The sequence below is a fragment of the Octopus sinensis genome, linkage group LG1 (assembly GCF_006345805.1).
Source record: "Octopus sinensis linkage group LG1, ASM634580v1, whole genome shotgun sequence".
NCBI classification, from domain to species: Eukaryota; Metazoa; Mollusca; class Cephalopoda; order Octopoda; family Octopodidae; genus Octopus; species Octopus sinensis.
The window spans coordinates 184,001,092-184,015,105 of NC_042997.1; the positions used below are offsets into that span (position 1 = coordinate 184,001,092).

The following is a 14,014-nucleotide window of genomic DNA, read 5'->3' on the forward strand; positions in this document are numbered from 1 at the left end:
GTATGATCTTTGAATGTTGTGCCTCATGAAGGCACATGTGACTAGTGACTGCGACCTTCATCAATATACCGTGATTGAGAAGACCCATCAAGCCAAATGAAATTGTAGTCATGGCCAATGTCAGTGTTGTGTAACTGGCACTCATAATGGTGGCATGTAAAAAGCACCTTTCAAACTTTGGGCCTCATGGAGGTAGTGACAAGTGACCGAGACCTTTGGCTCGAGAAGACCTGTCAAGCCATGTGAGATCATAGTTGTTGCTGATGCTGGTGTTTTGTAACTGGTACCTGTGCTAGTGGCACGTAAAAAGTACCCACTATACTCTTGGAGTGGTTGGTGTTAGGAAGGGCAACCATGCCAAATCAGATTGAAACCGGGTGCCGCTCTCCAGCTTACCAGTTTTCAGTCAAACTGTCCAACCCATGCCAGCATGGGAAACAGACATTAAATGATGATGATGATATATATATATATGTGACTGAAACAAATAAAATGTTACATTCACAAGAAGTTACATTCCCATTTAAATAAGTAATGTCTTTTTAATTACCTATCTTTAATGTAACAATTTCATGATTTAATTTGTTCATAATGATGTTTAACTTTGGTTGTTTTCCATTAGAAATTAGATTCCAGTCTTTAATTATATTAAAATTTATTAATTGAAATGATATTTCTTTCAAAAACTTAGCTTGTCTGGAAAGTTTGAAGAATTTTATCAAATGTTTGCCTCAGTGAATAAGAAATTGTCCTCATATGGACAGCGGGTTCAGTTTGCCAGCAGCAGAATATTGTTGATAAAAGGTTTGTTGAAATATTATTATGCTTTTGTGGTTTATCCATTAAAAATGAGAAACTAAAGGGGAAAAAAAAATGTGTGAAACTGATCCATCTTGATTTTTAATCTTAACAATCTTTTTTAATCTTAACAGTCTTTCTGATGTTTATCTTTATCTCTACTATTCTCCATCTGTTCAGATTATTTGTGGTTGTAGATACCACAACTCATTAGCACATCAAAGAGGATTTTACCTTCATGTGCTATATGTACAAGTAGCATAGTGAGAAACATCAGTCCTCGTAGTCGTCATCATCCCCATCCTCATCATTGTTTTGATGTCCGCTTTTCCATGCTTGCATCATGGATTGAATGGAATTTGTCGAGGTAAATTTTCTGTGGTCAAATGTCTTTGTAGTTACCACATGGACTGACATGAAGGGCACTGCTCATATGACAGTGAAACTCATTTACAACTATCATGCAATGTCAAGACAAGGACAGATACACATGTATATACATGCATGCATGTATACATACATACATACATACATACACATACATACATACATACATACATACATACATACATACATACATACATACATGCATGCATGCTTGCATACATACATGCATGCATGCTTGCATACATACATGCATGCATGCTTGCATACATACATGCATGCATGCTTGCATACATACATGCATGCATGCTTGCATACATACATGCATGCATGCTTGCATACATACATGCATGCATGCTTGCATACATACATGCATGCATGCTTGCATACATGCATGCATACATACATACATAATTTTAAATTAATAATAGAAGGGTAAAATACATACATACGTACATACATACACACACATACACACACACACTCACACACACACACACACATACATAATTTTAAATTAATAATAGAAGGGTAAAATTTATCAAATTAATTAATTAATTGATCAATTAATTAACAATTTCACCAAGTAGATCGGTATATTAAAATAACCTTTATAGGTAAAATATATATATATATATACATGCATACATATACATACATGAAGAGCTCCGCTCAAAATGTTAAATTCTCCTTCTTTCTTTCCTTTCTTGAGTGTCCAATAACTCTATACTTGTTCCACATTCTCATGTTGTTGTGTTTTCTCTTTGTTCATGTTTGGATTAACTATATATATATATATATATATATTTGAAAAAATGAGTAGAGATAGCTTTTGTGGGGATAATTATTATTTTAATGATAATGTTTCCAGTTACTCTAATGAGTTTCATGCTTTTCAATAGCCATTTTCAAACTGAAATTCTGTGGTTTAGAAGGTTATTTATATAGCAACAGATTTTTTCTTACAGGTATCATCATCATTGTTTAACGTCCGGTTTCAATGCTAGCATGGGTTGGACGATTTGACTGAGGTCTGGCGAACCAGATGGCTGCACCAGACTGCAATCTGATCTGGCACAGTTTCTATAGCTGGATGCCCTTCCTAACGCCAACCACTCCGAGAGTGTAGTGGGTGCTTTTATGTGCCACCAACATGAAGGCCAGTCAGGTGGTACTGGCAACGGCCACGTTCAAATGGTGCTTTTTATGTGCCTCCTGTACAGGAGCCAGTCCAGTGGCACTGGCAACGACCTCGCTCAAATGTTTTTTCACGTGCCACCAGCACAAGTGTCAGTAAGGCGACGCAGGGAATGATCACGCTCAAATGGTGTTTTTAAACATGCCATTGGCACGGAGGCCAGCTTGTTGCTCTGGCCCCGATCTCACTCGTATGGTTCTCTTAGCGCTCCACTAGCACAGATGCCAGTCATCAAATTTGATTTCGATTTCACTTGTAAAAAATCTGTTGTTACATAAACAACCTTCTGAACCACAGAATTTCAGTTTGAAAACAGCTATGGAAAAGTTCAGAACTCATTTAGAGTAACTGGAAACATTATCATTAAGATATAAATTATCCCCCCAAAAGTCATTTTTACAAATATATTATACTCAAGGGTATATCTCAGTCTCTGAGATATACCCTTGGTATTCTAAGTGAACAAAATACTCATCAATTATACACTGCTGTAACTACTTGAATATGTAATGAAGCACATTCTGTTTACAGTGTGTTAGATGTTTCAGTCATTATTATAACACTATAACCCTAACCCTAACTATTATTTTTTTCAAACTTTGCTTTTGTTACATTTATTCAAACCCCAAATAATCCTTCTCAACATATGGCTATGATGCCTCCACCCACTCCTACTCGTGATCAAAGATGCACATATTGTCAGCCCTCAGGGACATACTCAAGTGCTTAAGGTCAAGCAGTCAACAATTGACAATCTGTGGTATTGAGCAGAATGTATGCTATAAAGAAAGTTCTAGAAAATTCTGCTTTAGTAACTCAGCACTGAATCTGCCTGAAATGTAATGGAAAATAAGGTCAGTTTCATAATATTGATGTCCAGATCACAAAAGCAAAGTTTAACACTTTCGTTACCATATTTATTTTGAGATGCTCTGTGTTTCTTTCAATTACTTTAAATATAATTAAGAATTTAGTAAAATAACTTGGTTATCATTCAGCTAGTGTTAGCAACATAAATTGTGATTAAGGTTTGGTGGAAGATTTTAATTCAAAACTTACGAAAACAAGACTTTTGTACTCAGAGCCAGAGCTGGTTTCAGCCAGGTTGGTAATGAAAGGGTTAAAGAGAATAATAGTAATTTCTTTTGATTTCTTGATAGAAGCAAATAAGAAATGACACTTATTGACTGAAGACAAAGAAAAATAATGTTGTTACACATGGCAGTTGGAGTATGAGCCATTGATTTTACATTAATTAGGCTATTAAATTCAGTTGTATTTTCATTTGCATTTGGTACTTATAACTAATGATAGGATTTTTCTTTGTTGAATAATTTAAAACACTCTTTTTCTTAATATAGCTTTATTTCAAACTGTTTTAAATATATTTTAAATGAATTAGGCATGATGTGAAAAATCACACATACACATGTACGCATGCATGCATGCTCATGCATGACGGCTTCCACACAGTTTTCATCTACTAAATTCACTCACAAGGCATTAGATTGGCCTGAAGCAATAATGGAAGATACTTGCTCAAGGTGCTGCACAGTGGGACTGAACCTGTAACCATGTGCTTTCAAGCCATGTTTCTTGACCACACAGCCATGCATGCCCCTAATAATGTATTTCAAAAAAATTCTCATTTTGTTGTAATTTTCTTCTTAGTTCAAGAAAGAAAACAAAATTTAACTGCAATTGTTAGTGACTCTTGAAAAAGGAGAATGAATTCTAAGGAATTGATCATTAATTTCTCAAAATAAATGTACATGTTTAACCCTTTTGATCCTAACCTGCCTGAAACCGCCTCTGGCTCTGTAGTACAAATGTCTTATTTTAAAAAATCCTGCATTAAAATCTTTCACCAAACCTTAGTCACAATTTATGTTCATAACACTAGGTTAATGATAACCAAGTTATTTTACTAAATTCTTTGTTATATTTAAAATTAATTGAAAGAAACACAGAGCATCTCAAAATAAATATGGTAACGAAAGGGTTAAGGGAAAATTGTTACTGGCAAGGTTTGGTCAGGCTGAAGCACATCTATCACTTTGTCTGCTGAAAAAGATCAAATTTTACCTCAAAACACTGAGCCTTACAAAAGAAATGACAAAGGACTGAGATATGTGGTGCAGTGCTATACTTAAGAAGACCCACCCACCACAACAGAATTGATGTCCTAAAACCAAGGTGCCATGTAAAGAGTGTTGGTGATGGTGCCACATGGAAAGCACTGGTGATGGTGCCATATAAAAAGCACTGGTGATGGTGCCACACAAAAAGCATCAGTACACTCGGTAAAGGAAGGAGCTAAAGATACCAATTGAAAACAGACTAACAAACTATGGAACCCGGTGCAGCCCCTGGCCTTGCTAGCTCCTGTCAGGCCATCCAACCCATGCCAGGCGGCATACCACAAAGCATTTCACACCTGGTGAAATGCTTTGTGGTATTTCATCCACCACTGCATTCTGAGTTCAAATTCCACCAAGGTCGACTTTGCCTTTCATCCTTTCAGGGGTTGATAAATTAAGTACCAGTTACACTCTGGGATCGATGTAATTGACTTAATCCCTTTGTCTGTCTTTGTCCCTTCTGTGTTTAGCCCCTTGTGGGCAATAAAGAAATAAGAATGGAAAATGGGCATTAAATGATGGTGATGATGTAAAATATAATCTCTTGAAATTATCACCCTTTTCTTTGAGTCTTATTAATTATGGCTAGGTTTTTGTTTTCCTTTTCAATCTCAGGAAAATTTCATCAAAATCAGAATTTGTTTTCTTCCATACATCAGTCACTAATTACATTGTTTATTGATTTATTTATCTGAATTCATGGCATTAAGGGCATCCAGCCGTAGAAACACTGCCAGATTTGACTGGGCCTGATGAAGCCTTCTGGCTTCACAGACCCCAGTAGAACCGTCCAACCCATGCTAGCATGGAAAACGGATGCTAAACGATGATGATGATGATGATGAATACATCTAAGTTATTTATTTCCCTTCACCCAATTTTTTTTTTGCTTGAAATGATTTTAAATGGTATTTTTTCTTTTAGATATTATGGCAAAACAGAAATATTTGTCAAAACTTCAACAACAAACAGAGCTGCAAGAAGGTAAATACAGTGAAACATCACCAGAGAATTCAGTAACTTCTGAGAAATGTGTTGAAAGTTTAGAAAGGTATGCATTACATTTATATAGTTCACTATAAACATCCGTTTTCCATGCCCTTCCTAAAGCCAACCACTCCGAGAGTGTAGTGGGTGCTTTTACATGCCACCGGCATGGGGGCCAGTCAGGCAGTACTGGCAATGACCTTGCTCGAATGTTTTTATACGTGCCACCGGCACAAGTGCCAGTAAGGCGACGCTGGTAACGATCACGCTTGAATGGTGACTTTTACATGCCACTGGCATGGAAGCAGTTAGCCGGTCTGGTAATGATCAGACTCGAATGGTGCTTTTTATGTGCCACTGGCACGGAAGCCGGTTAGCCGCTCTACCAACGATCACACTCGTATGGTGCTCTTTGCACCCCGCTAGCATGGACGCCAGTCATCGAATTTGATTTTGATTTCACTTGCCTTAACAGGTCTTTGCAAGCAGAGTTTAATGTCCAAAGAAGGAAAAGGTACGCATAAATATATATATATCTCTTATTATAAAAGGCAGATTTTATCTGCCTCCCTTTGTCTCTTATAGAAATCTACAATATAGGATTTCTTCAATTACAATTTACCTAGCATTTTTAAGAGTAGAATGCATCGGGTCGTGCCAGGTCCAGTTTTTAAAATTTCAACCCCAATTAAGCAAAATTTAGAGAAAACTCACATTGTGGTGTCTAAGTCAAGTGCTTTTCTTAGTGTGGGCTATAGCACACGCACACACACACACACACAAAAAGGGAGCGATCTGATTCACTCACGCTATCACTCTAATTTCTACGACTTTCTCTTTGCAAGTTTGCAACGAATAAAGTGAAACTATTTCTATAACACGAGAGAAGTGTACCTTAAACTACTACTAAAAAAAAAAACACAGCAAACAGAAACAAATAAATACATAACGATTTACTCCTCACACAATTTCTTCAATTAGAGTTTACCCATGATTTTTCAAAGTACTTCCATTGGGTCATGCCATACAAAATTTCTTTCAATTTTACCCCCAATTAAGACAAAATTCGAGAAAACTCAATATTTTAACATTTCACTCCGAAAGCATTGATGTACATGTGTGCGTGCGTGAGTGTGTGTGTGTCATTCCTCACACACGCATACACATACATATATGACAGTGACAAACACAAACGTTTCAAACAACTACATACAAACACGTGTGTGTTTGTTATTAGTAAAAAACGCGCCAAACACAACTCACTTCTCATTCCAACACATTTTCAAAGACACACGGACGGTCGAATTGCTATAACAATACAGAAAAGGTAAATTGGTTTTTATTTTACTTTCTGTCGTTAAATTTTGGTAGTATTAATTGGCGAGCCAAGCTTCTTTCAGTATATATTTACACATACATAAATATATACACATATTCTGTATATATTTTATTATATAATATTATATATAGATATATGTATATATAATTGCAGTATGAAACAGTTTTTATGTATAAACAGACGACACTTATATATAGTTATTAATAAATGTATGCATCCGTTTAACCCTTTCGTTACCAAACCGCCCGAAACTGACCGAAAAAAATTTTGGTTAATGTGACCAAGCCGCCCCAAACCGCCCGAATTTACCTATTCATATTTAAATGAGAATATCAGAGTAAATCTCTTTAGTACATTCGTGAAAACACGTATTATACTTCGTAAACAGTTCAACTACAGTTTTGTACAAAAATCGAAGTGTAATTTTAATTCCGTGAATTATGGGAGATTTTTTTTCGAAATTTGTTCCTATTGTGTTTTCAAAATTTGTAATTCTGACAAGAAATGGATACGAATTTCATTATATCAAGCAGCGAGTCAGAATTCGAAGGATTTTCTACTGAAGACCTTCATAAATCTAACTCTATGACTGAAAAAAAAAAGCATGTGGTATTTGATAATGAATCTGATGTTTCATTTTCCGAAAGTGAAAACAGTGAATCCGAGAGCTCCGACAGTGATAAAGAAAATGAATTGGCACCTGAATGGAGTGAAAATTTAAAAATTGTTTCTCTCGGTGATTTTTCTGAAGAAACTGGACCAAGCCACAGACTTTCCCAGAAGAGTAAAGCCTTAGACTATTTCTTTTTACTTTTTCGAATTAGCCCATTTGAAATCATTACGGCGGAAACGAACTGTTACGCTAAACATAAACAAAGCGAAAGAAAGGATAGTTTGTTATTTCCCACAACCTTAAATGAAATTAAGGCCTATTTTGCCATAAATATTATTATGGGTATCAGAAAGTTACCCAGAATAACAAATTCTATCGTAAAATTTTGTTGTATACCCAATTGAATATTAGCTAATTTTCTATAGCGATGTTTGAACAAAATTTTAATAATTTTATATATTGTTGAATTTACCTGTATCTACCTGCAATTAGAGTCACTTTGTGACAAAAATTATAGTATAGAATTGGTTGAGAACATTTCATTAAATTCGCTTCCAAAATTCATGTTAATATATTGATAAATAAAAAAGTTATAGTTGTTTAATGAAACCAGACTAAATTTATGATTACGTTAGAAATTAATTGAAACACATAAGGGGTGTATTTTGGTCAGAAATATAGCAACGAAAGGGTTAAGAAAAACCAAAAAATATTTTATTCTTTATAAATGTTGTGTTCAAAATAACATTTTCTTTTAAGAATGTGTATATAACAAAGTATGTGTATATAACTACGTGGCTTATATCTTTATATATAAGAGTGAAGTTGTGTGTCTGTCTCCTACAATTTAGATTCGTAACTACTCCCACATTTTGCGGTGCAGTTTAACCAAAAGCGGGTATCTTATAGTCATGATTCATATCGAGCCCTTCTGGGTATTAGCGCGCGTCTACGATGAGTCTACGATTTAAAAAAAATTTACCATCATATTTTTCCATTTTAATGCATTTTTTCGCTATTATATAAGGGAAGTAACTCTCTAAAAATATCTACGATGTGTCAACGATTTAAAAAAAAAATTTACCTTAATTTTTTTTTCAATTTTTAATGCATGTTTTTGCTATTTTTTGGCTATAACTCTCTAAAAATGCTTATATAGTTATTTCCCTTACAAACCCGAGCAACGCCGGGCGATATTGCTAGTATATATATAAAATAAAATGAGCATTGAAACACCTCAGAGTGTAGCTACAAAAAAGTAAAATTAATGACATTGTTCAATTTGGTTTTCCTATATTATGATGCTAGTGTTTGATAAGAGGAAGATTTGTCTGCTATTTCTAACAATCCAAGTGGCCACTCAGTTGCTCCTCAGTTAACCCTAGATCACAAATAAGACGGATATCTCTATATCTATAAACGGCAAAATGTCTGTGTGTGTGTCCTTCATACAAATCCACAATTTTTCAGTTAGAGGGCTCGCACTTTCTATGGTCATTCAAAACCGTCCAAGGGTGGTCGTGCACATCTTTACATTTCCCCAGTCACCCTGCAAAGCCATTAAAAAATCAATAGAAGTGACTTTTTTGTGAATTTTCTATCGAAAACCCAATCAAAATGCCCGAAACTTGATATGCCAATTGAATGCCAGCTAGCTGTATGTGATTGGTTGAAGATTTGGACAGTACTTGCGTGTATGTGCGCACGCACACAGCTGTATATGCATGCACTAGCACTATGACCTGGGTCATAGTGCTAGTTTTTATATAAAATGGACATTTTATTTACATTGAATGCTCTTGCAATTACTAAAAGCTAAACAAGGACGTACGAGTAGAGCCTGTGTGGTTGTTGTTATTATTTTTCATTTGTTTTTGTGGTGGTGGAAGGAAAGCTGTTTGTTCAATCAAGCATGAACAAACAGAGCTACATTACATTGCACAGGAGAACAACACAATGTCTACTCACGTGATTTATAGTGTCCACACTACAGCTGGTGAAATTTAAGAAATAACACTAATAAAATGACAATGTTATTATACTAATATCAAAAGAAGTATATACTATCATCGTCATTTAGCATCCATACTGGTATGGGTTGGAGAGTTTGGCAGGATCCAGTTGGTTCAAGGACTGTACTGTGCCACAGAATCTGCTTTAACATTATTTCTATGGCTGGATACCCTTCCTAATGTCAACTGATTTACATGTACTGAGTTCATTTTTCATGCCACTAAGGACACCATGTAGCTCACAAGATTACAAGGGGAGAGTTGTTATGCTAGATGAGCAGTTATATATATATATATATATATATACAAAATAAGAAAATGGAGGAATAGATTCCTTTCAATCATCAACTTACAGATAATACCAATTTATATAATTTATTAACTAATTAAATAGGAACATCTAAATCCAACAGAATAAAACAATATACATCAATAAGTAAGATAATACCATAAAAATAATACATATAAAATGGATCTTACAGCTGTTTCAGCCAGTAGATAAAGGTATCTCATTATGCCTATATTAGTCAGATGTATTGAGGTAATATGCAGTTAAAAATGAGTTATATATATATCTCAAGGCCTCGTCAGTATATTGGATAACTGATATCCCATAGTGGGTTACACTCATAACCCCTATCTCACTTTGTATATATATATATATATATATATATATATATATACACACATGCACACACACATATATCATCATCATCCAGTGTTTTAAATCCTGGTTTTGTCCCCATTAACGGGGGTGGCCAGATCTACCTCAATGCCATAGCGACTGAGGTAGGCAGGTGCAGCCCACACCCCACCTTTGGTCTAGCTGGTGCCCATTTTCCTTTGCTATTATGAGGCCTTTTTGGAGTCGGATTTTCTACAGGGAGCATGCCTTTGCTTACCCCCAACCTCAGTTTCTAGACATGAGTAGTCCTGAGACCAAGGCCTCTAACAAGATTTTTAAGAAATGTGGTGGAAAACTAGCTCAGGAAGGCAGGGACTCTACTCCATGAGATCCCTTTTGGAGCCCCCTTACCTATATATATATAAATATATATATATGTGTGTTTATGTGTATCATCATCATTGTTTAAAGTCCGCTTTCCATGTTTGACTGAGGACTAGTTAGCCAGAGGTTGCACCAGGCTCAATCTGATCTGGCAAAGTTTCTACACATGGATGCCCTTCCTAACGCCAACCACTCCGAGAGTGTAGTAGGTGCTTTTCATGTGCCACTGGCATGAGGGCCAGTCAGGCAGTTCTGGCAATGACGACGCTCAAAAGGTGTTTTTATGTGCTACCTGCACAGGAGCCAGTCCAGTGGCACTGGCAACGACCGCACTTGAATGTTGTTTTACACAGGCCACTGCCACATGTGCTGGTAAGGCGATGTTGGCAATGATCACGCTCAAATGGTATTTTTCACATGTCACCAGCATGGGAGCCAATATATACTGTTACAACCTGCCATCGCTCAACTCGAACTCGGGACCCTAAGTCGAACGACGACGACTACGCTCAGTCAAATCAGAAATCCACCACAGAAAGCGGTGGGGTTGGCAGCGAACGCAAACCAGTAACCGGGGACAACAACAACAACAGGAAGAGAGAGACAGCGGAAGGTAGTTTCTTAAATTAACAACAATTTATACAATTTTTACAACATCAATTAAAACGCAATACAGAGTTCGAAAACAACCAATGGCATGCACAATACAGAATTTGGAAAACAATCCAAATTAAAGTCTTTCTCTTTCTTTTAACACAATGTTCTTTTCCTTTTAGGAACACATCTTACAGTTCTTTTCTCTTTTCTTTCTTTTCCACAGTTCTTTTTACAGGGTCTCTTTTCTTTTAACACACATCAAAATTCAACAACAAAAAACATAAACAAACATTACCGCATGTTTTCTCATTCACAAAATCCTACTATAAGCAATCTAGCCTTCTCGCTGTCATCTCCCTTACTTCCTCTCGCTTGTCAAGTCCTCAATCTTCTCAGTCTGTCTTTCTCGCCTCGCTATTGCCTCTCACCATCACCACCTTCTCAGCTGACCGTCCATATCGACTCGCTGTCGCAACCGACTGACTTCTTCTCTGGCCCTTCCCTCTCTCGCCAACTGACCAACTAACCCCAATGCCAGCTGCATTTATAAAGGGTAGCATTTTTACTTTTTTCTTAAACTCTCCCTGACCGTAGGGATCAAAATGCCACTTCCCAACTCATTAATTTTCCCTTACCGGTGACAGGACAAAGACTCATTACTTCTTTTTCCAGTCTGTCCGGCTCCAACCAACAAAATTGGGTCACAGCATTTTCTCGTCTTTTTGACCTTCACTACAATATATATATAAATATAAAAATGGAACAAAAACGCAATAGAGTACAACAAAACATTCGGACAGATAGACGATACAAGGCAGACAAGACAAATAACAATTAGGTGGGGCACCATTACAATATGATCACAGTTCATTGTTGTGGGAACCCCTTCAGTTTTGGAATCATCTTTGGTGGATGTTCTTCCTGATTTGAAATACTGGCACCACTTGAAAAACTGTTGATGGTGTGTATAGCATACTGTAGTCCTGTTGCAATATTAGAAGAAATCTCACTAATTTAAAACAGAGTTTCACATAAGCATGTTGCTCTTTCAAATCCTTCATTGTTCAAATTGTAATAAATTGTCAAGTGCAGTAAACATATGTTCATTCTAGCACATATGAATTGGTGACTAACTGATGTGATGTGGTTATTTCTGACTGAACATTGACAGGTTGCTCATACAGAACTGTGATCATTAGCTTGCTACACCAGTTTGTTGGCTTGCTGTTTTGAAACTTCAGTTTCTTTTTGGACAGACCTCACACACATGCATACACATATACACAGGCACATGCACACAGATGTGCACACACACACCTACATGCACATACATATATGCATAGATGCAAACACACACATATATATATATGTACTCATTGTTATTTTATGTCTGCTTTCCATGCTGATATGGGTATGTGTGTGTGTGTGTGTGTGTGTGTGTGTGTAGGGAGAGTTTACAAAAAAAACAAAAGAGGAAGACAGGTGATGTACAAAACAAACATATGTATTAGTATAACGCTCAGGAATAGAAAAAGTATTTTACGTTTCGAGCCTATGCTCTTCTACAGAAACGAACACAGAAAAAAAACAAGGAAGAATTTTGATCAGGGAACAAGTGTTTTCTTGGAGTTTTATATTGGTTTCAAATTTTGGCACAAGGCCAGCAGTTTCAGAGGAAGGGTAGGTCAGTTATATTGACCTCAGTGTTCAACGGTACTTATTTTATCAATCCTTCAAAAGATGAAAGGCAAAGCTGACCTTGGTAGAATTTGAATGCTAAGCATTTTGCCTGGTGTGTTCACAATTCTGCCACCTCGCTGCTTTGCTTGGAGCTATATATTAAATTATGAGAACTGTACAGATCCACACTACCTGGTTCATTATCTACTAAAAGTATGAGGTAATAAAATACCTATTGAGAAGTATAATTTGTTTTTTTACAACTTATTCCATTTATAATCTTGTTTATTTTTTTTTTGTTTTTGCAGTACTCCTGAACACATAATTGTGGAGTTGCAACAATTGCAGAAAGAACGGGATTTGCTGTCTTCACAGCTTTCTGACCTCACTGCTGGAGTTGAAGAGAGAATGCAAGCAGAAAAAACAAAATGTAATTTAATAGTTTGATCTTAAATATTTTTCTGTCTTCTAGTATTTATATAGTAATTCAAACAGCATCGTTGCCTTCATTTATTATGTGCTTTGAATGAATATGCAATACAGATTTTTTTTCAATCTATCTCTAATCAGTGTAGCCCTTTCAGATCAAATCTTCTGCAACTGTTTCTTTGATTTATAGATATAAGATGTACCATGTAGAATGCTCTTGTGCACATGCCATATAAATGCACCTGTGCTGGTAGCAGGTATAAAGCACCCAGTACACTCTGTGAAGTGGTTGGAATTAGGGAGGGCATCCAGCCATAGAAACCATGCCAAAACAGACATTTGGATCCTGGACTGCTCTCCGACTGGCCAGCTTATGTCTAACTGTCCAACTCATGCCAGTGTGGAAAATGGACACACTCACAGAGTGGTTGGCATTAGGAAGAGCATCCAGCTGTAGAAACACTGCCAGATCAGACTGGAGCATGGCACAGCCTCCTGGTTTCCCAGACCCCAGTCGAACTGTCCAACACATGCTAGCATGGAAAATGGACGTTAAATGATGATGATGATGCCGATGAAGACCCGTCCTTCTAGGCAAAAACGAGGCATTAAAGGCATGTTATTTATGTCTATACCTCTGCACACAATCTTTCCTTGATGAATCTCTCCCCACAGCTTCCTCATATTCACCTTCCTGGAACTCGTCTTTCTAAACCCCTGTCCCTCTGCCACCTGTGTTCACTACTCACTGTATTCTCCTCTATCTCCACCTCTTTCCATCTGCCATTTCTCTTTCACACTCTTGCAAACTTAGCTACCCCAACACC

At 36.6% G+C, this 14,014-nt stretch overlaps 1 protein-coding gene across 1 annotated transcript in view; it reads left to right on the forward strand.

Moving 5' to 3' along the window:
* The window catches only part of LOC115217997 (coiled-coil alpha-helical rod protein 1-like), an 82,478-nt gene that overhangs the window by 32,051 nt on the left and 36,413 nt on the right, over positions 1-14,014 (forward strand). The window contains exons 12-14 of the mRNA XM_036507680.1: positions 692-804; positions 5,446-5,572; positions 13,067-13,188. Coding sequence (XP_036363573.1) covers positions 692-804; positions 5,446-5,572; positions 13,067-13,188 — 362 coding nt within the window. The remainder of the gene's footprint in view (positions 1-691; positions 805-5,445; positions 5,573-13,066; positions 13,189-14,014) is intronic.